This window comes from Balaenoptera borealis (genome assembly GCF_965194805.1).
Source record: "Balaenoptera borealis genome assembly, chromosome: 6".
NCBI lineage: Eukaryota > Metazoa > Chordata > Mammalia > Artiodactyla > Balaenopteridae > Balaenoptera > Balaenoptera borealis.
Window position 1 is genome coordinate 54178752 of NC_138863.1, and position 27177 is coordinate 54205928.

General features: G+C 36.5%; 1 protein-coding gene and 1 long non-coding RNA gene across 19 annotated transcripts in view; one reads left to right on the top strand and one right to left on the bottom strand.

Annotated features, from left to right (window-relative positions):
• The window catches only part of ZNF385B (zinc finger protein 385B), a 424173-nt gene extending 404742 nt beyond the window's left edge, over window positions 1-19431 (top strand). For 15 of the 18 annotated variants that reach the window (XM_082397538.1, XM_082397550.1, XM_082397548.1 and 12 more), the window contains 4 exons: window positions 14594-14839; window positions 15633-15811; window positions 16389-16490; window positions 17929-19431. In XM_082397538.1, coding sequence (XP_082253664.1) covers window positions 14594-14839; window positions 15633-15811; window positions 16389-16490; window positions 17929-18147 — 746 coding nt within the window. In that variant the 3' untranslated portion in view covers window positions 18148-19431. The other 3 variants (XR_014246181.1, XM_082397549.1, XM_082397551.1) reach the window with 3 other exon arrangements.
• Window positions 1-27177, bottom strand: part of LOC309631341 — a 780796-nt gene that overhangs the window by 397762 nt on the left and 355857 nt on the right. The gene's annotated exons all lie outside the window — the stretch shown is intronic.

The window sequence follows — 27177 nt, forward strand, 5'->3', positions numbered from 1 at the left end:
CACCTGCTAAAGTTTATGTGCCTTGGGGATTTGGGTTGGTCATGAGTGGTATCATCACTAAGGTACAAAGCCTGCATAATGACACCTTCAGTGATGGACGTCTGTTATCCGAAGGATGGGGAAAATTAAATAATACCACAAGACATAGTACTTGGAATTTCTTGTAGAACATTATTGCATAAATATATCGATTGTGTAATTGTTGATAACTCAGATGAATATAGTACGATGTAATTTGTTACTGACTGCTTACAACATTGGTCAGGTGGGTTGTTGGGCTACAAACCTCTGATGAGTTTCCAAACATAAAACCCATGAGAAACATTGCCAGAGACCAGGACATCAGTTAAGTTGCAAAGAGGACTGGCTATACTTTTGTGATATTTGTGTTTTCACATATACTTTAGATTTTCTGGCAAAGGTACATGCTTAATATTTATATGTAAGTTTGTATAGGATTCTTAGTAAAGGAGATAATGAAATCCATAGATTTGTTCATTTTATCAAACCTCAAAATAATGGACCTGGCAAAAAGGAATGTGTTTGTTGTTATGCCTCTGTCCTAGTACACTTCAAGGAGATGTCATTCTTAAGAGAATTGTTTCAACCTCAAAAGACATTACATATTGATTGCTTGCATATATATATATATATATATGTACATATATATATGTATATATATATACATATATATGCGTATATATATATATATAATCTTTGGAAACAATAATACAAGTATTTTACATAATCAACAGATGAAATGTATTTATCTGTTCTATCTATATTCATTTTACTAGTTATGATTCAGCTATTAACAGTGAATTTTTCTAGTATTTTTACTTGTGAGGTTAGAAAGCACTGCAATGAATTGAACATTCCTTATTTCAACAAATGTATTGCCCACCTATGGTTTTCTGTATACTGGGCCCCAAATTGAATTAAGATATTTTTCTAGGATGCAAGAATATCTCTATCCTGGTAATAAATTACCAAGATAAAATGTGTGAAAGTGTGAAAAAATTATAGTTAATGTAAGATCAAAATATAATTATATGAAAGGGATTATTGAGAACATAGAGCAGGGAAAAGAGGGGGAAAGACTTAGAGAGTAGAGTAGAAGTAACAAAACCTATAAAGAAGTTTTATGATAATCCAGGGAGAATAAATGAGGGCCCGAAGTGAGGCAGTGGGCACATGGTAGATGCTGAATAAATGTCTGCTGGATGAAAATGTGAATAAGACTGATAGAAGAGGTATTTAGAAGATAGTATCAATAAACTTTGGTCATTCATTAAATGTAGAAGGAGGGAAGAATAAAAGAGGGAAGAATTCAAGAGTCTTTGCTGACAATTCTATTATACAACTGTAATGTCATCAGTTGATATGGGGACTGCTTGGATGGGTCCCTATGTGGAGCAGCTTATCCATTCAGTATCAGGCATGTTGAGTTTGAAATACCCAGGAAATATCTAGAAACAGATGTCCCACAGACTGTTAGGGAAAAGGGGGTCTTGAGTCTGTGAGGAAGGTAGAGATTTCACCTGTGGATTTAGGAATCTATGTCAATGTAGTAGAGGAAGTCATTGGAGTGAATTAGATCACATAATGCTCAAAAAGAGGACAAGAAGTGACCTTGAGGAATGCCAACATTTAGGGGCAGACAGAAGAATAGGAGCTGTTGAATAGGTCCTGGAATGAGCTGTTCTTGAGGCTGAAGGAGAACCAGGCAAGGGCAGAGTTTTGGACATCAAGTGGGGAGAGCATTTCAGGAAGGAACTTGTACCCAGTGCAAGAGAAGACTGAAGAGAGACCCCTGGATTTTGCAGGAGGGTAAGGATGGACAGGAAGAGAGGAAGTGGAAAGAGCCACCTCACAGGACCACTTCAGATTCAGCGCCGAAGAGAAGGCAAATGGAAAGTTCTAGGAGTGAACCAAGTTAGGGAAAGACTTTGGAACATGGAAGTTTTGGCATTTTGTAAACAGAAAGAACCCCGTAGAAACAAAGTAATTAGAGCTATAGGAAAGATAGACAAGATTTAAAAGATAGAGAGTCCAGGTGGAAGCAGATACCTTTTCCTCAGAGATGCAAACAAAATAGGTACAGAGGGAAGAGACTGTAACTTCAGTGGTAAACTCATCGAGCTTCCCCATTTCTCTCAGAAATAGGAGACCAGAAGAACCTAGTGGCAAGACGGGAATAAAGACACAGACCTACTAGAGAATGGACTTGAGGATATGGGGAGGGGGAAGGGTAAGCTGGGACAAAGTGAGAGAGTGGCATGGACATATATACACTACCAAATGTAAAATAGATAGCTAGTGGGAAGCAGCCGCATAGCACGGGGAGATCAGCTGGGTGCTTTGTGACCACCTAGAGGGGTGGGATAGGGAGGGTGGCAGGGAGGGGGATGCAAGAGGGAAGAGATATGGGAACATATGTATATGTATAACTGATTCACTTTGTTATAAAGCAGAAACTAACACACCATTGTAAAGCAATTATACTCCAATAAAGATGTTAAAAAAAAAAAAAAAGAAAAGAAATAGGAGACCAGACATTTGCTCATGAGAGATTTGCAGTATTAATAGAGGACTTAAGAAAAAGGGTAAAGCTTCCATGGGGAAGCTGACTGACTGTGTATATTTCCCTTATAGTATAACTGTTTTCCCACTTCTCTGATTTATTGACCTGTTCTCCAGGTATATAACTTTTTCACTGTATATGTTTCTAATTAAGCAAATCTAATCTGTAAGTTTACAGAATTTAAAAATAAGTGTGTGTAGTTATTGCATTACCAAAAGAGCTCTGCTTTCAAAAACATCTTTTAAATGGTGCATTCAAATTATTACTAAATTTTCCAAGATCTTTTTGCATATCACCTTCCAAGAAAACACCTAATAAATAAAGGGAGGCAAACTATCTGTTATAATCTGAACATTATCTGCAATGTAGTTCTTTTCTTCCTACTCTTTTAACAGGGGCAGTCCTGTTAGACTACAAATGAATCCTCCTTTCTTTGTGCATCCACTGATATAGCGATGATGCTCTAGCATCCGTACATCTCTAATTACATTTTGTTTTGCAAAGAACTCCAAGGTACCAAACAGGCTTATTCATCTTGCAGCTCATGTGCTGCTGCTTTATTTTCCCCCTGCAAATCCATTACCTATCTTAGTAGAATTCTACCTTAAACTTTAAAATATCTGTCATCAGTTAGTGGTTTCTATCACTTGTACTGTGTCAAAGTGTAGATAAGGAGGAGACAAGTGAGGCAAAGGCTTAAGAAGTCTTCTGCAGCACACGAGTTGACATACATACAGGTTTGCAGTGTTTCTCTGTCTGGTGCAGAGCCCCATGGGCTTTTCAGCTTCATTCCTCACAAGACCACACTAAGAAAGTAGGTCCTCTGGGGACTTCCCTAGTGTTCCAGTGGTTAAGAATCCGCCTTCCAATGCAGGAGATGCGGGTTCGATCCCTGGTCAGGGAACTAAGATCCCACATGCCTCTGGGCAACTAAGCCTGTGCGCTCTAGAGCCCACGTGCCACAACTACAGAGCCCACACGCCACAACTAGAGAGAAGCCCGCACACCTCAGTGGAAATATCCCGAGTGCAGCAACCGAAGACCCTAAAAAAATAATAATAGTAGTAGATTAAAAAAAAAAAAGGTAGGTAGGTCCTCTGACTGACACCCATTAATTTCTCATTACTGAGAAAGTAGGAAGATAAAGCAGAAGAGAATGATTTCAGAATTCCGTATCAAAGTGAACTAACTTGCTTTAACGAGTGTTGAGCAGTAATCTGGGCATTGCCTTGTTTTTTGAAATAATAATGAGATGCTAGACAATGTGCTTGCGAAAACAGGAAAGAATATGACCAGCAGTCCTTTCACTGAATGTCTCTATTGCCTAATCCTTTTAGTACAATACTAAGTATAAAAAGGAAAATTATTGTAAAAACTGACAAGCAGTATCCTTCAGTGACCTCAGAAAGCACAAAGTATGATTCTCTTGAAATTGTAGCCTTGGTTTCCTGAGCACTTTTCTCAAGTTTTGGAACTCTTTGATATTCTGGAACGCTTATCTTGGAAAGACGTTGGTAGGTGACAGTGAACAAGGCTCATAGCTTTTTGAAAACTCTCTGACAAATGGTAGATGATTACACAATAAACAGAAAACCTGTTGCATTTTCACTGAAAGCAAAATACACATATTAAAACTCTACTCAAAATTTATGTCTTTTAAAACCATAATGATAAAAATAATATGCAAATGAATGAATAATATTGCTCCTAAAAAATTAAAAATTTTAATCATTGCTTTAGGACCTGGGGTGTGAGCTCAGATTGTCCAGTTGTGGTGATTTACTTGTAAAGACTGGTACACATTTTTTTTTCAGTCAAAAGACACGGATTTAGATATCCACAGCCCCTGAGTGTGGAACAGAACCCATGACCTTGATCTCATTAGCACTAACCGTGAGTCACTTGAGCTTAGGCCCCCAAACTATTACCTTTCATTGTGTCATCCACCTGAAGCCCTTGCCTCACCTTTACGATCTTCTTGGTTCTTAGAGCCCAAGGAGAAAATGGTAGTATTTGGCACGTTTTCAGATTAAGGCACCAATCACTTGAGTCACTTGCTTGAGGTTTATTAGTCAGGAATGGAATTAGGCATAGCCAATTTTCCTGGCTGAGAGACCAGGAAGTTTGGTTACCATCCTAAATACCATTATCTCTAATCTCAGTGAATGATACCACCACCATTCACCAAGTGTTCATGGCAAAACCTTGGTAGTAATCCTTGATTCCTCTCTTTCTCTGATACCCCACATCTAATCAGTCGGTAAGTCTGGTTGTTTCTACCCACAAATATATCCTGAATGTACTGCTCAGTTTTCTACTACCACCCTGGTCCAAGCCACCATCGGCTCCCTGTGGACAGCTACATTAGGCTCCAAACTCATCTCCATGTGGTTATTCTTGCACAAGCTCTTCTCCACATAGCAGTCAAAATGATCTTATGAAAACTCAGATTACCTCTCTCTCCTCCCTCAGAAATCTCAGGAATCACAGATTACATCCAGATTTCTCTCATGCTTTACCAGACTGTATGTGATCTCACCCCTGGTCAGCTCCTTCACCTCACAGCCTGCATTCACCCTCTTCCCACTCACCTTGATCTTGCTTGTTTCATTTCAAGGTTTTTGTACTTGCTATGCTTTCTTCCTGGAATGCTCTTCTTCCCAGAATTCCTGTTATTTCATTCAAGTGTCTGTCAAATATTACCTCTTCAGACAGGCTTGAACTGACTCTATTACCATACCATGCTCTATTTTTCTTCTTAGCACACTTAATACGATGAGACTATATATATATATATACACACACACACACATATATGCATATATATGTATGTGTTACACACATATATACATATATATCATATATGTATATGATATACACATATATGTATATATTATACACATATATTTTATATATAATTTTATATGATTATATATAATATGTAAAATATAAACATGTTTTATACATGCTTATATATATTTAACATATATTTTATAAATGTATATATAACAAAAGCATATGTGTATATGTGTAAATATACATATATACTTTTCTGCCTTTCCCACTAGATAATTAACTTCATTGAGTCAAAGATTTGGTATATATTATACACATATATTTTCACCTCTAACTTCAGAGCCTAGAATAGTGTATACCACATCACAGGTATGCAATAATTATTAAATTTGTTGCATAGATAGATGGTTATTTCCTTATGATATATTCTTAGATGGGACTTACTTGGTGAAATGGTATGAACTTCACATATGTCTCAGAATGGTTATGCTGCTTTACACTCCTGTCAAGCAGGTGCTCTATCTTATCTTCCCCTCGTTTACAATTTTTAAATCTTTGCCATTTCTTAGTGGCAGAAAATGATACCTATTAGTACTTGTAATTTGTACAGCTTGATAAGTCAAGACATGTGTTATCAAAAGCAAAAATGCAAGGAAATTTTTACTTCACATAGAGAATCAGAGACCTTCTTTGTTGGGAAATTAGCCAAGAAGTGAGAACTCAAAGAAAAAACACCTAAGCAAATTTTTGCTTGAAATGCCTTCTTTAAAAGCTATTGTCTTTTGCTTTCCTAGGTTACATGCAAAGTTGCAACCTTAAAGAAACTGTATTAAAACATTTATTTGTCTGGTTCTCAGCAAGTTTTGCCTATAATGTGCTATGCTTTGCATGGCATCATTTAACAAAGATATACAAAGATAATACCATCCACTCAGCTTTATTCAACAGTGTCAGGCCTTCAAGAAAGTGTTACTGAGATTGAGCATTCTTAGTCTCTACTCCCCAAAACAGAAGAGCAGTAAGAAGCACCGGCTCAGGATTCAGAAGACTGTATTTGAATCCATGCTCTACCATTTAGTAATTCAGTGACCTGTGGGAATTAACTTAATCTGTCCAAGCCTTGGTTGTTTTTCTTTTTGAACAATTGTAGTTACAATACATTTTGAGAGAGAAAAGCATACCACTACCTGGGAGATGATTTGTAACACATGTATGTGACAAAGGACTCCTGTTTGGACTATATAAAGAATTCCTATAAATCAATAAGAAAAAAGCTGAGAATCTACTTTTTAAAAAATGGGCTAAAGGTTTGACCAAGCACTTCACAAAAGACGATATACAATTAGCCTATAAAAATATGCAAAGGTGTTCCATATCATTAGTCATTAGGGAAATACAAATTAAAACCAAAAGAAGGTTGGTTGAACCACCACAACTCCACCAGAACTGCTAAAATCAAAAGGACTGAAAACACTGATACTATTTGTTAGAGCAAATGTGGAACAATTGGTATTCTCACACATTGCTGGTAGAAATATAAATCAGTACTACCATTTTGGAAAACTCTTCAGAATCTACTAAAGATATATATATCTATATAGACATAGATATAGATAACATAAATGAGTATCTATGTCTACCAAAAACATGTATAAGAATATTTATAGTAGCATTACTCAATATAGCAAAAACTGAAAACTGAAACATTTCAAATGCTCATCAATAGTAAAGTAGATAAATAAATTGTGGCATAGTCATACAATGTATACTATCCAGCCATTAGGAAAAATACAAACTTCTATGTGCAACAATATGGATGAATCTCATAGACATAATGTTGTGTGAAAGAAGCCAGGCATAAAATAATATATACTGGGTGATTCCATTTATATGAAGTTCAAAAATAGGCAAAACTGATCTAAATTGATAGAGATAAGAATGGTGGTTATCTTTGAGGAGAGGGGGAGTATCAACTGATTGGGGGCTCAATGGAGCCTTCTAGGGTGGTAGAAACATTCTATATCTTTATATCTTATATATCAATATCTTATATCTTCTTTATATCTATGTTTACACAAATGTATACCTATGTATAAATTCATTAAAATTTATGTACCTTACAGTATATAAGTTATACCTCAATAAAAAAGAAATAAAAAGGTACAGATAGTAAAATGTCTACCTCATTAGAGTGTATGAAAAACAAGGGAGATAATGAATATAAGTTCTTACCATACTGCTTGGTCTATAGTGCATATTCAATTAGTGTCAGCTATTAACTTGTGATTATTATTGCTGCTTTTACTGTCACTCTAAGATATAACTGCCTGGAGCAGCTATTTGGCCATTTTTTTTGTTCTATATAAAAGCAAACTTCTTGAAATAAGGATCGAGCCCCTGAATTCAGCTTCTAAGAACCATGCTCCAACCAACTTAACAGTATTAGTTGTGTATACAGACGTAGAAAACAAACTAATGGTTACCAAAGGGAAAAGGCGGGATAAACTAGGAGTTTGAGATTAACATATACACACTACTATATGTAAAATAGATAACCAATGAGGACCTACTGTCTAGCACAAGGAACTATACTCAATATTTTGTAATAACCTATAAGGGAAAAGAATCTGAAAAGGAATAGATATATATGTATGTATAACTGAATCAGTTTGCTGGACACCTGAAACTAACACAACATTGTAAATCAACTATACTTGAATAGAATACACACACACACGTATATATATTAGTTGTGTATAAAAGGAAGCTTGTTATTATGGTAAAGTTTACTTATCTAGTGTAAAAATTTTAACTTCCAAAAATGCATTTAGTTCAAGAGTTTTGTTCCCTTTTAGAATTAAGAATTTTTTAAAAAATTACTTTGAAACACAAATCATCTTTAATCTTATGAAAAGGTATTCAAATCTGTTTAGTATAAAAATAAATGTAAATCAAACTGGCAGTGAGATACTGTATTACATCTGTCAGATTGGCAAAAACAATGGACGTTTAGGCTGGTAAAGGTACAGGGAAGCCAGCAATCTCTTACAAAGCTCTAAGAGTATTAACTTGTATAACCATCTGTAGGGCAATTTGGCAATGTGCATCACAAGCTCAAAAATGTACGTGCTTTCTGACCCAGCAATTTCTCCTGAAAGTTTAGGTCCTGAGGAAACTATCAGACGAGTATACAGAGATGTCTGTACACAATGCTGTTTATATAAATGGTTTATTGAATATATGTGAATTCAGCAGAGTACAAACATGATTGCTTAGATACTCTGTTGAATCTTCCTTTCTCATTCCTCAAAGACACTGTCAGATATCAGAAAGTCCGGTCTTATTTGAAACTTTAGGCTCTTACCCAGTTGCATACTCCCTTCCTCCTGGCTCAGGTTGGACCACGGGAAGAGGCATAACCCGCCCTTTCTTTCTTCCCCATCATATCATTTCTGATTCTTGCCCTTTCCAATTTTTAGGGATAGGAGAAGTAATTGGAAGTGGGGAGGGCAAATGTTGTTGTACATAAGAACTATCATTGATGCCTTCTGCATGGTAGGTGTCCAGATGCTTCTCAAGGACCATGTGTAAGGTCTTCATGTGGTTCCTCCAATCCTTCCTCAGTCCCCACCACTCCTCAGGCTCTTGCTGCCAGGGTCCTGGTCATCAGCCTTCTTGTGTCTGTACCAATAACATGGTTCAAGCCTGGCCACCTTTCAAGATGTCCTGTTGACCCAAAGAAAACCCATTCAGCCATGCCAAACTGAGGTTGCAGGTTCTTTGAGTTCTAACCATTCCCAGCCCCATCTCTCTCCAACCTTCCTTTCCTCTACCTCACCTAGTATGAGGGGCAGATCACCAAGGCCTGAAGTTGTCTGATGGGGGAATGAAATGGAGGCAATAGAAGTCCCACTCAGTATCTTTTTAACATTAGTAAAAGTGCAAACCAGAAATAACCCAAACATCAAAAGATTTGTTGAATAAATTATAGTACAGCCATATAAGTAAATATCATTTGGTTTTATAAATCATGATCCAATTCTATCTACATTTATTGACATGGAAAGATATCCTTGATTTATTTCTAAGCAACAAATGTTAGTTACAGAATATTATGTTTCTGTCTATTCATATATACTGTTGTTTAAAAAATAGTGTGGAGTAATAGATATCAAAACATAATCATTACAGGTCAAGGATTGGCAAACTACTACCTGCAGGCTAAGTCTAGCCTGCTGCCTATTTTTTGTAAAAAGAGTTTATTGAATCACATGTGCAAGTAGCTGCTTTCCTACTGTAATACCAAAGTTCAGTACAAAGTTGAAACAGAGACAGTATGGCGTACAAAGCCCACTATATTTACCATCTGGTGCTTTGCAGAAAAAGTTTGTTGACTTTTATTTTAGATGATAGAATCATGGGTGATTTTAATTTTTTTAAATGTTTGTCTGACTTTATTTTCTATTCAAGCATAAATTTATTGTATAAAATATGTATCTGTTAGTAAACTGTTGAAACCTGATTAGAAAAGACTTCTTATATTGATAACATTAAATCAAGAGTAAACTTCATAAGTGAAATCAAAATTTGATTATAGCTTCCAAAGTTCTACTTCAAAATAAGATCTATGATGTGGTTAGAATATTATTTTAATTGTTTTTAAAGTTAAGACCTATCAATGGACATGACTCTTCTATTTACCAGCAGGATTAGTTTCTGAAAACTGCTTTCAGACTTCTGGCATGTTCTTTTCATCTTCTGTGTTAGGGTATTAGTGCTCTGAGGCTGTATTTGAGTGAAATAGTGCTAAAAGCTGGGTTAATTTGAGTAAAATTTTTGGAGTAAATAAGAGTGACACATAAATATTGAAAGTGGATTTCCTTCACCTGGTTTATCAACTGGATATGAAAACAGTTCCAAAAAGAGAGATTTTCAAAATGTTTAGCACTTTGGAAAATAAGTGAGTCAGAGCGGGACCTCCCAAGAAGGCTACTTTGAAGAACTAAATTCACTTGGATGAATAAATTATGGATATTTGTTACAAAGGGCAATTCTGATGTAGCTTAGCAAATTTTGCTTCAAAATCCTGTTGGATAAAACCTTAGAAAAGGTGTTAGAGTAATCAGGAAATAATTAAGACTCTCAGAAGACCTGCTAATTAACATTAGGTGAGGGAATACTTGAAAATGGAATTCATATTAACCAGAAGTTCCAGATGACATGCATCTTTATTAAAAGAAACAGAAGTAAACAGTACATTAATTAAACTTCCAAATACACAAAATAAGAAGGCTTTAAAAATGCCACTAAGGGAAGAGAAGTAATATAATGGACTTTGATAAAAATATCAAACAATTAAAATGAGAAATAATAAAATTAGGCTTTGATGCTTATAAGTTTACAGATCCAGAAAAAATGCCAAAATTTAAATAAATTATTGCATCAGGGACTTTCCTGATTTTAGGATCAGTCTTATTGACTATCTAGTATCAATCCAGTAGCAGAATTACCTGCATATGATGGAGCCATTTACACATTTCCAAAGTCAAAATACATTCCTAATATTCTCAAAGATTAAGACTCTGACCTATCCAGGGCATAAAAACTAAAACATAATTTATCTAAATGTTAAATCATGTAAATCTTAATCACTCCACACCTCTTAATATTTTTTAAAAGGAAACCAGCTACCCTTAGTATCTACTTTAATAGTTTTAAAATATTCTCTGCCTTCTGACTCAGTACATCTTTATAATAGTATCTCCCATTACACCTGTTGCCATCTTCTATCCTCACCTACCAGGTATTCACCAGCAAACCCCAAGCTTTCTAACACCTAAGCATTTCCTCACATGTCCACTTCTAGCCATTCACTTCCTACTCCTTTTCACCCTATTCTATACTTATCTAAATCTGATCTTCAAAACCCGTCTTCAAAACCTAGACAGAATGCTACTTCCTTTATGAAAAATGTCTTTCTTCCTAACCAAAAGTAAGTACTTCCAATTCTATGCTCTCATGCCTCTTGCCAGTTTCTATAATAAATCAGAGATCTCTGAATGACTATCCATTTCCTCTGCTAAACTGTTACTTTCTTAAAGTCTACACCTACTTTATTTACTATCCTCTTTGGTGTCTAGCACATTGTCAGCAATTAGCATATTATTAATATGCATTTGTTAATGAGTAAATGACATCTTTTGAAAAGGAGATGTAAAAAGGAAATCTGTGTATTTTTTCTTAAAGAAATAGGGATATAGAGAAAAAGATACAATTCTGTCATCTTCTCAATGTAACCTGAATCAGATGATTGTTGAATAGTGTAGGTATTTTCATTTAAGGCAAATATGCTTTGAAACTAAACTATAATAGTAAAACAAAGCAACAGCTTTTTCACAACTCCAGGTGACTAATGTATGCTTTTTATAATGTTAACGCCATACGAAGTCCTCTCTTTGTGCAGGAAGATTAATACATTACATGCTGAGTAGTTAGAGAAAATATCATGCTCATTTATGCTACTTACTAATCTGTGGGACATTATTTAATATTGATGAGCCTCAGTTTCCACATTTTTAAGGTAGGAATAATCCTTGTCAGCCTTATCTTTTTCACAAGTTTTTTGAAACTTTTTCACAAGTCACAAGTTGTAAGAGATAAAAGGATAATGTAAGTGATAGCACTTTGTAAATTATAAAATTCTATATAAGAGTATAGGAGAGAGATCAACATAAGGGACATTAAAATAATGATATGAGTAAAAGACTGAGTAAATATCTAAAACATGTCAGATTCTTTAGATCGAATTTATATAAAATATCTTATGAAATGCTTGAAGCCAGGAAAGATTTTGCTATGCAATAACTTAAGATTCCATCACAAAAAACTGAGCAATTCCATAGGGGCAAATCTTAAGATTACTGAATTATTTTGCTGCTTTGTGAGTTCTATAAAATTGCAGATTCAGTCTGAGGGATCCTTATAGATAAGAGAGTACCAGGCCTGAAATAATCTTCAATCTTCAATCTTCTTCAATCTTCAATCTTCAATCTATAAAATTGCAGATTCAGTCTGAGGGATCCTTATAGATAAGAGAGTACCAGGCCTGAAATAATCTTCAATCTAATTTACTTACTACTACCATTTAGGAAGAATGATTTTACTTCTTTCTCTCATACTATTGAGGTCAGTTTAGCAAAAGTCTGAGATCTTTTCCATCATACTTTGTGGCATCCTGAAGTTTTAATAAACTTGCTGAAAAGGAATATAGATTGTGAAAACCAAGGATTAAAAGGGATCTGAATATTCCTTTATTCCAAACACCATCCAGACCTGGAATTCATCTATAGTATCCCTGCTATGTCCAGTCTTGACATGGATGGATCCAGCTTGGAAAAAGGGATGGAAATCAACTGCTGATCCCTAAATCAATTAAGTAAAATTATGATCTCCCCTCATTTTGATGTGTGTGAAAGCGTTGGTTTGCCCCACATAGAGAAGAGACACACAGAACCTCACTGCTGTTTCCCTCATCATTCCTTCCCTCTTGGTCATCCAGGTCCATGGTACATGGTTCCAAATTAGCTAGGGCAATTAACAAATAAATTTTCAGTTTTAATTCCCTTTCTTTTTTTTTCTTCTTTTAATTAATTAATTTATTTATTTTTGGCTGCATTGGGTCTTCATTACTGCACGTGGGTTTTCTCTAGTTGCGGCGAGCGGGGGCTACTCTTTGGTGCGGTGCGCGGGCTTCTCATTGCGGTGGCTTCTCTTGTCGCAGAGCACGGGCTCTAGGCGCTTGGGCTTCAGTAGTTGTGGCACGTGGGCTCGGTAGTTGTGGCTCATGGGCTCTAGAGCGCAGGCTCAGTAGCTGTGGCGCACGGGCTTAGCTGCTCCGCGGCATGTGGGATCTTCCCGGACCAGTGAGCGAACCTGTGTACCCTGCATGGGCAGGCAGATTCTTAACCACTTCGCCACCAGGGAAGTCCTCCTTTCTGTCTTAATGAGAATTTATCAGCATACCTACAGACATTTTCTAAGAGCAAGGCTCTACTAGGATTAAACTTGTGATGGATTTTGCAGTTGCCTTAGAAGTTCCAGCTTCTTTCCCAAAGGAGCCATTGAACAGAGCCTGTCTTGAATAGCAGATGAACCGTGAAGTGTTAGATTCTGTTAAAGTCACTGTGACCCCTATTAGAGCCTGCACATGGGCCTCAAGGATTATAAACATTTAGTAGCTACATGATCAAAATACCAAGATGTCTGTAAATGATTTGGCTAATCCTCATATAGTGCTTGTGGTTAATGTCATTATTTAAAACTTATGATTCAGACTGGCAGTAATTAATAAGTATAATGAATGGAATCTTTAAATCTTGTCTTTTGGATAAATCGCATTGCCATTCAAAGAGCAGCAAAAACTTAACTAATCATAACCAAAATTAACCATGTTTCTTCCCTTGCCTCTGCCCTACACCTGAAAGTTAAAATTTAACTTGGTGTAAAAATTGAATTTTAACTTTATGTTCATGTCATAATTAAAATATGAGTAGTCAAATGAAGCTACCATTACATGTCTTATTTCATGTTACCATCATATCATTTAATCAGATTGGAAGGTAGCTGATTTCCCTATCTATTAAAGGAACATAATTTACAACTCAGGGATATCAGACAGAAAGTTACCTGCTGTAAATGGGAGAACAAAGTCATTTTTCGTGAGTCATCATGATCTTGGGGTGACCTGATACAGAAACCAATGCCATGGAGTTCTTTTTCAATAATGCTCAATGAACTAAAAGCTGCGCTGGAAAAAAAAACTACACATAGAAAACAAAGGGGAAAGGGGGGTCAGGGAGAGATATATTAGGAGGTTGGGATTAACATATACACACTACTACATATAAAATAGATAACCAACAAGGACCTACTGTAGAGCACAGGGAACTCTACTCAATATTCCGTAATAACCTATATGGGAAAAGAATCTGAAAAAGAATGGATACATGTATATGTATAACTGAATCACTTTGCTGTACACCTGAAACTAACACAACATTGTGTTGATAAATCAACTGTACTCCAATATAAAATAAAAATTTTTTAAAAACTACATCTAGAAATCAGATTTCTATTTTTAATTCCTTTATGTCAATTTGTCTGTGTCTGTATGGTATATGAGGCCTTAACATTCTCTCTCTGTGTCTCTCTTAGAAGATAAAGGGAAGTTGAAAGTCAGCAGTTCCAGTCAGGCATCAAGCTCTGAAGGTGTCTCATTTCTCCTCAAACCTGGTACAACACCCCTGCCAGCCGGAGCAGCCACTTCTCCCTCCAAGAGCACAAACGGAGCTCCTGGTACTGTTTCTGAATCAGAAGAAGAAAAAGCCAAAAAGTTACTTTATTGTTCACTATGCAAAGTGGCTGTGAACTCCCTGTCACAGCTAGAGGCACACAACACAGGTCAGCATCTATCGTTTAAATTTAAATAACGTTTATAACAAGATCCACCTTTTCCCATCAGAATACCTTATCTTTTGTTGTTCAAACGTTAGGTTTCTTCGGTCTTCTCTACTTTTTTGATTCAAAGGAGTGATTTTAAGAAATGTACGCTATAACAACCTTAGAAACAACAAGGCAAAAGTAGGTTGGGGATAAAACTTGTTCTGTTCTTTATTTTCTCAGAAGCATCTAATACTTCCCAAAACTCATTATGATGAAGTGACAGAAATGAAGACAAATATCTATGCACAATGTTCACTGCAACACACTTCTTCTAAGAGAAAAAAATGGAAACAACCGAATATTTCCACAGTAGGGAAATGTTGAGTGAATTATAGTCCCAATATGATAGAATATATTACTCAGCCATTAAAGTGTAATTATAAGAAAATATGTATATGATTTGATATGTGAAATTTTCGGGATATTTAATTAGCATGATCCCAATTTTGAAAATACACTTTTCAGTATACCAAAAAAAGAAGCTGAAAAGAAATACACTAAAAGGATAACAGTGGTTATCTCTGGGTGGTGAAAACAGAGATAATGTTTGTTTTCTTATACTTCTTTATATTTTCTTTATTATATACTCATGGTTTCCCATTTTTTTACAGTGAAAATGTGTTAAATCTATAATTAGCATTAAAACCATCATTAAAAAAAAGTCTTGGGAAGTTCAGCCTGAAGATAAACTTTTCAAGAGCTTCATATAGTCCGTAAATAGCTATTTAATATATGTTTCTTTCTGTCTTAGGATCTAAACACAAGACCATGGTTGAAGCTCGTAATGGGGCTGGTCCAATTAAGTCCTATCCTAGACCTGGATCAAGATTAAAGATGCAGAATGGCAGTAAGGGGTCAGGACTACAGAACAAGACATTTCATTGTGAAATCTGTGACGTTCACGTTAATTCAGAAATTCAGCTCAAACAGGTAATGTATCCTGAATTAGTAGTCACCGTCGCTTGGGGTCACCCTTTGACTATGTATCTCCTAATCTATATAATGGTTCTCACTTTGCTCACAGTTAAATTTCCTAACTTTATAGGATGCCTATGGTATACAACATACAGGTGCTATGTGGAAGAAAAAGTACCAAATATCTGTGCACCTACTATTACTATACGTCAGGCTCTAGGCTTGGTGTTAGAGACCAGTGAGCACAACAGTCACCTGGAGCTTACAGCTGAGCAGGAACTTCTAAGATAGTAAATGTTCAGCCTGTCTTCCAAGGACCCAAAATCTGCTTAGGGAGACAGACTCATTAGTCACGGTGGTAATACCAGGCAAAGTCGGAGGAGTGCTACAGAGAAAGGAAAGGGAGAGAGGTGTTACAATAGAGTGAAGAGCAAGTCTTAATGTAGAGAGTGTGGTGATCTTACCCACACCACCATGGAACCATGGACCTAGAACTGGGAATGGAGGAACCAACTACCTCTGCCTAGAAAATATATTTTACATGGCATAAAACTCACATGTAGATTCAGCTAATGCATCAAACTTTTTTCAGCACATTTCTAGCAGAAGGCATAAGGATCGAGTTGCAGGGAAACCACTGAAGCCGAAGTACAGCCCTTACAATAAACTCCAGCGGAGCCCAAGCATTTTAGCAGTAAGTTCACTTTGCCTACTCGTTTATTTTTGTGGGGCAGCCTTGCTGGCTGGGGCAGGCACTGTGGGTAAGGAGGGCCTAGGGTCTAACTGGTCCTGAAAGGGTTTTGAACTTAAATAGCCCTCATAGAGAGAAGTTTTAGAATGAACTTAGTCCCTGCTGGAGGACACCTTGAAGAAAGTTTCCTTAGAAAAAAAGAAACTGAACCTCTTTAAGGGCTAATACCTTACTCTTTACCAGGACCTTTTCAAGAGATTCCCTTCTTCAGCATATACAGAAAAGTAAAGGCTCAGGAACAAGGGCAGTGATGCCTGAGGAATCTTGGAACATGTTAAACCTGGGGAAAGGGATTGCTTTCCAAACACAAAATCCATCTATTTAATATCCTCCTCCTTTCTGGGGTGTTCCCCCCACCTCTTTCTCTCTCTTTCTCCAGAAAGTACAGTGGCTGTGTGTATTCCTCTCTCTTTCCCTGTCTAGCAGGCATGTTGATAGTCAGCCTGTCTTACCTGCTCTCAAAATGTGCTATTTTCAGTTTCTTTGTAAAAACATTAAGGGGCTCCACCAATAGATGTCATATAAATACCCAGATGGATGGATTTCCTAGTCTCCCTGGGACTCAGCCCAGCGTGGTGTTCTGCTGAGGTTGAAAGCTGGGATTGGCCAGCTGAAGGCGATACTGACATTACCTCCAGTTTTTCCAAAGCTCAGTCGATGCTGCACGCAGGCATTACACGCATTAAGCAAATCCAGCTTGCAAAGCTCCTCCTGATTGTAAAAGAGAGGGATTAAGGATTGATTTCTTACTTCACAGGAAGATTCCACCTTGGGATCCCTTTTAAATAGAGAAAGTTTCTAGCCCATTTACAATCATTGCCAATGACAAATTTGAGTTAGCTGCAGTTTTTCAAGTAATACTTTTTAAGTGGCCAGAGCGGTGTAAACTGACTTTGTTTTCATGACTGTTCATGGGTCCCCAATGTCCCAAACTCCAGTTACCTAACCCAGTGCGGCTTTTTTAAGAGGTGAAGTAAAGGGTAATGCATATTCTCCAAAAAGCCTCATTGTGGTTTAAAACAAGTCATTAGTTTGAATTGAGCTCCATAATCTAAGCAGGAAACCTTCTGGGTGTGTTTGTTTTTTCCTTGTGAGCAGCAGCATAAAATACTTTCAGTATCTATTCAGAGAGGCTTTCCTCTGTCCTAGTGCCCAGGGGCAAGGACCACCAGAAAAGAGTTGAAATGGAAACAAATCAAAGAAAAGGTATGCCAAGAGGCTTTGAAACCAGCTTTGTGAAAATAATCATGTCTTGACTTCTGAGAGTTAAGATTTTAAAATTTTGACTTCTGAATGTCTCTCTTTTACTTATGAAAATATCTGTGCTGCTGTTATTCAAAACAATCTCCCCACCCCACTCCTGGTTTTCTCCCTCTATTAGGCAAAACTTGCATTCCAGAAGGATATGATGAAGCCTTTGGCCCCGGCCTTCCTGTCCTCGCCCCTGGCAGCGGCGGCGGCAGTGTCCTCCGCGCTGTCACTGCCACCCCGGCCGTCGGCCTCACTCTTCCAGGCTCCAGCCATCCCTCCAGCTCTGCTGAGGCCCGGCCACGGCCCCATCCGCGCCACTCCCGCCTCCATCCTCTTCGCCCCGTACTAATGTCTGCAAGCACCCAGACGGTTGAGGCCAGTAGGAAAAGTAGAGCAGGAAAGCCAAAAGGATTCAGCAATTTGAGCATTTGGTGTTGCAGTGTCCCACCCAACTGCAAAATGCAGCGTACCACCTGAGCCCCAACTCCAAAGAGTAAGTCGCTAGATTCAAGAGTGCTTTTAGGGGCCGCTCCTATAATTTCGGAATCTGAGCAGCAGAAGCTTTATCTCCCTAGCCCCTCCCCCTACCCTACCCCATACAATTCGTGTATCAGAGATATTTAGTTTCTTGCAAATGTATTGGTCAGGAAAAAAAAATATATATATATATATATACATATATATCATTTTCTGACTATTTTTCCGTGGGTGTGATCTGGCTTAGAAACAATATGGAATATTTTCCTGACAGACTTGAAAACTAGGGTCTTCCTCACACGTCTGTAAATAATCCTGGAATCCAACTGGGCACATTCTAGTGTGGAACAAAAATAGATGAACACAAGTGCTTACTTGTGGATACCATCTTACCAACGGATCACAGCGTTTTCTTTTTGGTGTACTATTGTTGACAGGGATTGTGTACTGTTTTAGACCCAAGTACTGTTGTATCCTGTGTAGTACTAGATCTGTATCTCTTGTCTGAATTAAACATTTTTAGTTGCTGTGTAAATGTTAGGAAGCAAAGTAGCTTTGAATTTTCTCTTTAAGAGAACAAAAGATAACGTATTTTCTTTATTTTACATTTTATTTGGTGATATTTAAACGAAATAGAAAGCCATATAACATAGCTCTAATTACTACCTGTCTGCTATTTTTGTTTAACTTATTTTGTAGCTTCCTCACCAGTTTGAGTTGCTAAGCAAATGTATGCAAACAGAAAAAGAGCTTCCTAAATTGCACATTTTTGCACCTCTTGTGTGTTCAGCAAGAAGACAATGAATCCATGTATTTCTACATCATTATCTTCTTCATTTTTAACCTGTTTTCATTTGTAATGATGCTACATAATTTTGTGGCTCCCTAATGCAATAATGTACAGAAGATAAAAAAATTTATAATTGAACAATCTGTCTTTCTGTTCACTGAATCTGTTGCAGGTCATGCTCCCATGCCCCTGTTTCTAAGCTGATATCAACAGGACTGGAATGTTTGTCATATCAGGGGCAAGAGGTATAAGACAGCAAAATAGAGTGAACTCTTTTAGAGCATCTATATCTGCAATCTGTAAATGGTAAAATGTCTGTGTATTTTTTTAAATGTACCTTTTCAATAAAAGTACAAAAAATAAAAATCTGTTTGTATTTTCAAAGTTGTTTTCTCTTGAGACACCTCCAATTTGAAATCATCTGATGAAGGCTTTTCAGTAGGTGCAAAGATTGCTTCTTACATATTTAGCATTTTCAGTTCTTATTTGCAGCATATTTATTTGTCATCTTTATTCATTACTGTTCACAGCAGCTGCATGAAGCAAGACTTTACTGCTGTTTTCTCTCTGAATCTCTAAGAAGTTGAACCAAAGTTGTGAGTGTGGCCCAAAATCACAGTAGCGGTCTACCAAAAATTGTGACACAATTTTTAAACACTCTGTGAGTCTTCTAAATTCCTAACTCATCTTTTATTTGTGTCCAATGCAATAATGATCTCCTTTTAGAGGATTTGATTCCACTCCTCCCCTTTGACCTTCTCTAATCAGCCAACCCTTCTTTTCTTCCACTTCGTTCTGTTTTTAAGTGTGAAGAGCAATATATCACTGTTTTTTCTGGTTTTCTGTTTAATGGACTACTCTAATACATAGTGGCTTAAAATAAAACCATTTTATTATGTGACAATTTCAGGGGTCAGGAATTCCAGCAAGGCTTGGCTGGGCTGTTCTGTTCCCCAAGTCCTCAATAGGAGATCCCTGGGTCGATTCATCTGGTGGGTGGGCTGGTGTGGAAGCCAAAATAGCTTTGCTCATATGTCTGCCTGGATGGAGGGGCTGGGAGGCTGGATCCTACTGGAACAGTCTATCAGAGGGCCTTTGGGTGGTCTCCCCAGCTAAGTGGTCTCAGGTAGTTACATAGAAACTCAGGGTGCCCAGCGAGAGCATTTGAAGAGGTTCTGGGTGGAAATGAAAAGGCTTCCTATAAAACTGTCTCGAAACTCCCAGCATGTCACGTATGCCGCATTCTATTGATAAAGCAAGTCACCGAGACCAATCCAGATTCAAACGGAAGTTGATTAATCACTTTTCAATGTGAAGAAGAGCAAAGAATTTATGGCCATCTTTAATCTACCGCTCTGTTATAGAATTTTAAGGAGAGTGTTAGTAGCTTTGTAGCCATTATAGATTCTGCTTCTTTTTTAGGTTAAGAAGAATTGGGGTGGGAGTAGGACCTAAATTCTCATTTCTAAAAAATTAAGGCCAGTGGATGGCTGTGCAGCTGTGATACGTGGGAACAGACTTCCTCTATCAAAGAGTTAATCCGACTGTTTGAAAACTGTTGACCTCAATATTCTAAGCTTATAATTAGTTTTAGAGTCTATTAAGATTCCAGTTTGACATTCAGAATTTGAGGGGGTTTTTTAATATGACTCTTTTGAACTCTGACCACTACTTGTTACATTAAACCTTGGTTGGACCTTCAGACATACTCTGAAGGAACTGTGTTTTAGTTTAACTCTTTGGAGAAGCTTTTTTTTTTGTAGACACCATTGACAATTATGTTTTATTTCTCTTGTATCATTCTATATCATTAAATCTTTCTACAATCCTCAAAAAATTTAAAATATCAACATATAAATAGACCTAGGAATTTACTGATTATTATAGAGTTTAAGTTTTTAAAAATCACCTCAGGGAGGAAGTACAAAAGAATAACAATTAATTAAAATGCATGCCTCCAAAAGAAGCCATCAATAGCTTCAGGCAATGATTTATAAAACACTCTCAAACAGCTATATCTTATCCACCCTGATTCTGAGGTGGCAGAGTGGGTCAACCCTGAGGGGATATATATATTTGAACTAATACCCCATCCTATGCCATGTGTAGTGGGAAAAGACTAACATTCTACCCCTGCCCCCCGCCAACTTATTCGGAAAGTTAAAACATGTGCTGCTTACTCTGAAATAGTCCAGCTCTGGTCTCTGTAGAATCTAAAACTGGTCTCACATAAGATTGCCAGATAAAATATAAAACACCTAGTTAAATTTTGATTTCAGATAAATAATGAATAATTTTTAGTATAATATTTTCATAATTTTTATTATGATATTGCATATAGATTAATATGTTCCATAAATAAGTATGCTATATCTGGGACATATGGATACCAAAACAATATTTGTTGTCTATCTGAAATTCAAATTTAAGTGGACAGCTTGTATTTTTCTTTGCTAAATCTGGCAACCTTGTCCCAGGAGCATTCCTCTTCTTCTCAAGTACCATAATTCTTCAGGAGAGAAGTGACCTCCTGGGTATTAAAAGCTAAATAATGAGTTTTTAAAAGGCACATGTGAAATGCACTCACAAATAGGCAGAGGAAGGAACTTTCAATAAGTAAATGTCAATGATATATTGACATTGGATAGGACCAGGACCCGGGAATATGCAGCTGCAGATGCCTCTAACTTTTACCTGTTTAACAAGATTAAAGGATTGTGAAAGCAAAAAAAACACCAAATTTTTCATTTGTATTATGCACCAAACATATCACCCTTGATTTGTTTCTTATCTGCCCTAAGGGAATTCTTATTTTCTGGAGCAGAAATCGTTGTGGTTGTGTAGAATTTTTCTCCCAGAAAATGCTTTAAGGAAAATTACACTACAGTTAATGTAGCTAAGAAAGAGAACCAAAGGATTCCCATTGGAAAAAAAAAAAAGGAGAAAGAGCTGAAAGAACATCAGGTGAAAATCCTATTGTGCTAAGTCTCCCTTTGGAAGTCTAAAGAGATTCACTGAGGAGAATGAGTTTGGGGATGTTTTGAGGAATGGGTGCGCCCACTGCCTGGGGTGCCATCGGAGAGAGGGATCATAGCGAGACGGGGGAGATGACCAGGAACTCTCTGATAGATAAAGATTAAGTCAGCATCAAGACATACACCCTCGGTAAGCACAAGCATCTTCAGGTAACAGGCGGAAGGATTTCATTTCACCTCTCTAGGTCTGCTGTGTGGATTCTGGTCTCTCTTTGTAGTTTTCCTTCCATCAGATCTTTGTTTTGTTAATATGATGGCCCTCAATTAATATCAGAGGTGGCATGGCCTCTCTGAGAAAATACAAGTTTCTGGTACCTTGGTAGGTTGAGGAGAAACTGTGTATTGAAAGAAAAAAGTCCACAGGGCATGCTCAGCTTTCCCTCCTTCCTTCCTCCAAGTAATTAGCTCCACGGGAGAATTCATCAGGGATGTGGTGCAGGTTCTCAGCAGCTATGGAGAACGACTGTCAGGAACTGCCCTGATTTCTTTGGCTAAAATTTCTAAAGCAGAATGACAATATAATGTGTCCTTCTACTCCTCAGTAAGTACTCAAACTGTATCAAACCTCAGGTTGTCAGATCAATCCCTTCTGTGGATGCAATGAAAATAACTTTATGTCACATTATTCATTTTAAAGAAGTCACTTATCTACAGATGCTTGGACAAGCTTGTCATTAAGCACCTGTTTTTCATTTTTATTACAGTGGAAATGTAAAATTAGGATAGAGGTGAATTAAAAAGAATAATACATATTCTGCACTCAAAAGACCTGAATTGAAACTCTGGTCATTTCATACGCTCGTTAGTTCTGTGATTTTATGTCAGAAAATGATCTTATGAATTTTCCCAGCACCTCAGTATTTCACATATATAAAACAAATATAATGGTACCCAACTCACAGGGTGGTTCTGAGAAGCAAATAAAATTAAACACATAAAAATGTTTCTGTAAATTACAGTTTGCTACACAAATTTTCATAGTAAGTGGATAAGTGAAATTAATTCTTCTCATTTTAAATTTCTAAATTTTACGATTTCTCAAATTAGCCAACTTTGAGTCTTTAGCGTTAACCTAGACTCAGAGAAAAATACATCTGTAACAGAGAAGAAATAGCAGATTCATTCATTGTAAGCTGATGTTTCTATTCAAAAGGGTATAATGCAAATAGACATAATACTATGATAATAGAAGTAAATGCAAAATGTTTGCATATCACAGAGTTGTTTGAATTTTATAAATCTTGTATTCCATGTAACAAAAACAGAATTTCAAGTTGTATAAAACGAAAAACTTCTTTATGTTGTAAAAAAATTACTACCATTATAAAAAATAAACTTCTTTCTGATTTAAAAATATTAAAAGATACTATAAAGAGGATTTAAACATACAAGACAAACTAAGAAAAATATTTACAATCCATGTGACATACAGTTTCATATCTTTATTATACAGAGAAATCATAAAATGGGGTGAAGGAACTCTTTCAGAGAAGAAAAACAATCTAATAGCAAAATAGGCAAAAAGGCAATCCAGAAAAGACAAAATATACACCAATGCTTAATAAATGTAAAAAGATGTTTGTCATCACTAAAGTAATCCAAATGAAATCAACATTTTTTGATCTAGCATAAAAATTCTCTAAACTTTATATCAGTGAGAGTGGGGAAATAGACACATTCGTACACTGTTGGTAGCAATAAAAATTGCTTTGACTTTTCTGGAATTATACATACCATTATATCAATTATCCATAACCTTTGGCCCAGGAATTCTATATCCAAGACTTTATCCAAAGACATTAACCATGTAAATTTTAAAAGATTTGTTTTTTAGTGTCCACAGTATTTGTTAATTGTTTATTTATCAAGAGAAACTATTCCTTAGTCTAGATATTCATAGTTCATAGTTTCATAGTTCAGGAACACAGGTAAGTGACAAAGTTCAATGGAACTCAACCCAAAGAAATTCTTTACACTCCAAAATCACTTTGCACTCTGAAAAATACCAGCCTTCCTCATCTCCTCAAAATATCTGCCTCGAAGTTGAGAAACAGATGTAGAGAACAAACGTATGGACACCAAGGGGGGAAAACCACGGTGGGGTGGGGATGGTGGTGTGCTGATTTGGGCGATTGGGATTGACATGTATACACTGATGTGTATAAAATTGATGACTGATTAAAAAAAAACATAAAATGCACAAATATTAAGTGTACAGCTCAATAAATTTTTACATGTCTGTTATTAAAAAAAAAGTCTGCCTCAATAATTTCACTCAGATAAAAAAATAATGGGATAATGACAGTTTAAAGCTGGTTCAGTCACAATTTTACAAGCTTATTTATCAAAGGTGAAAATAGAAGACTATTAAAAACAGCTAAAAAGATAACGTGTCATAGTGCTTAATGTTTCTGTAACTTTTGGTTAAGGCTTACATCTAAATCTGATGCAGAATTCTTTTTTTTTTTTTTTTTGACATCTTTATTGGAGTATAATTGCTTTACAATGTTGTGTTAGTTTCTGATGTATAACAAAGTGAATCAGCTATACATATACATATATCCTCATATCCCCTCCCTCCTGCATCTCCCTCCCACCTTCCCTATCCCATCCCACTAGATGATCCCAAGCACAGAGCTGATCTCCCTGTGCTATGCAGCTGCTTCCCACTAGCTATCTATTTTACATTTGGTAGTGCATATATGTCAATGTTACTCTCTCACTTCATCCCAGCTTCCCCTTCCCCCTCCCCGTGTCCTCAAGTCCATTCTCTACGTCTGGGTCTTTATTCCTGTCCTGCCCCTAGGTTCATCAGAACTATTTTTTTTTTAGATTCCATATATATGTGTTAGCATATGGTATTTGTTTTTCTCTTTCTGACTTACTTCACTCTGTATGACAGACTCTAGGTCCATCCACCTCACTACAAATAACTCAATTTTGTTTCTATTTATGGTTGAGTAATATTCCATTGTATATATGTGCCACATCTTCTTTATCCATTCATCTGTCGATGGACACTTAGGTTGCTTCCATGTCCTGGCTATTGTAAATAGTGCTGCAATGAACACTGTGGTACATGACTCTTTTTGAATTATGGTTTTCTCAGGGTATATGCCCAGTAGTGGGATTGCTGGGTCGTATGGTAATTCTATTTTTAGTTTTTTAAGGAACCTCCATACTGTTCTCCATAGTGTCTGTATCAATTTACATTCCCACCAACAGTGCAAGAGGGTTCCCTTTTCTCCACACCCTCTCCAGCATTTATTGTTTGTAGATTTTTTGATGATGGCCATTCTGACCGGTGTGAGGTGATACCTCATTGTAGTTTTGATTTGATGCAGAATTCTTAATGGCACTGAAATTCTTTTCTCAGCTACATGGTATATATACAGTGGTGCTGTGAGTCTGGAAGTATGTTTCAAAATAGTGAAAAAAAATGTTCATTCATAAGGATGAGTAAATTATGGAATTTGCACAGTAGGAAACAGCAAAACCATTAAAAACTGATGATGTAATTCTATAATTGTGTAATTATGAAAAGATGTCCATGATATGTGTCCTAGTGGGGGAAATAAAAGGTTACAGAACATACATGTTGAGTATGATCACATTTGTATTAAAGTTTAAAACTGTATCTGTATGTTTGTAAATATACATGGAGAAATGTCTGATAAAAGTGGTAATCCAGACTGATAGAAGTTACCCCAGAGTTGTAAATTTTCATATGGCTTTACATTTTATTCTTAATTTTTGGTATAGTTTGAATTTTTTACAATGAATACATGTTGCTGTTTCAGAATCATGTAAGTATAATCGGTTGTCCTGTTATAACCAAAACAGATGACTTCCACTATATAATGACAGAGATGCAATTTTAAAAGACTCCAAGAAATTATAATTGGAAAATAAATGCATAATAAATGTCAAAAGTAATTAATTATAGAAATAAAAAGCAAGGAAAGAGTTTTACCGTTACTTCAGATTTTTTTTCTGCCTTGAGAAAAACTATTTTCCTGACATGTTGAGAAATTGTAATAAGATTACTTTGAAAAAGGAAACACCCAATTGTTTAAAGAATGTAAATACCATTTGAGATCTATGATTCTCCATGCCTCTCACATGGATTCTTCCCATCTATCTCCTATGTTCTGGGTTCTTCTATTGTTCAACCAATTGTGTGTCTTTTATTACTAAACACCAATTCTATGGCAATTGCATAACCAGTGCCTAGATTCATACAACTCCATTGTTTTTAATAGAAATTTTGCCTATTTATTCTAGTAATGACATTATTATAAGATCAAAACGGGGACTTCCCTGGTGGTGCCGTGGTTAAAACTCTGTACTCCCAATGCAGGGAGCCCCAGTACGATCCCTGGTCAGGGAACTATATCCCACATGCATGCCACAACTAAGGAGCCTACCTGCCGCAACTAAGACCTAGTGCAACCAAATAAATAGATAAATTTTCTTTTAAAAAAAGATCAAAATGCATCTGCCTTTCACTGTTGACTGGAAGTGCATTTTTATTATAAAATACATAATTTGGTCAATAGGCCACCAACTGAAAGAAAAGACAGCCTCCTTTTCCTTCTCTGAGATGGCGACCATCTTAGGCATATTGTCCAATGTTTCATTCCCTGCACTTTAGGCAGTGCGGAAGAATCAAATGTGTAAAGAACACAGACTATGTAAGAACTAAGAATGAAGAGCCAGTAATTTCCTTGAAGAGCAGCCAGAAGTTTCAAATGATAAAAGGATAATACAAAACACAAACTCTCCTTCCCGTCAAGGATTGGAATCCCATGCAGACACTTCCCCTAAGAGAATTCATTATTTGGATGCCAAAACCGTTTCACTTTCCACTACATATAAACTCATGGCACGTATGGGACCAAACATTAAAATCGAAGCTTGCATGATAAATAGGAAAACCGTGATGTGAAGAAACACTTTGCACTTTGATTTCTGGCTTTCTAAGATAAAGATCAGTAGGCTCCTCCTTGTAGCTCCTGGTGATAGGAGGCTCTCTTGAGATGCATTGTCATTACAGATAGCTGGTAGTCAAGTTCAC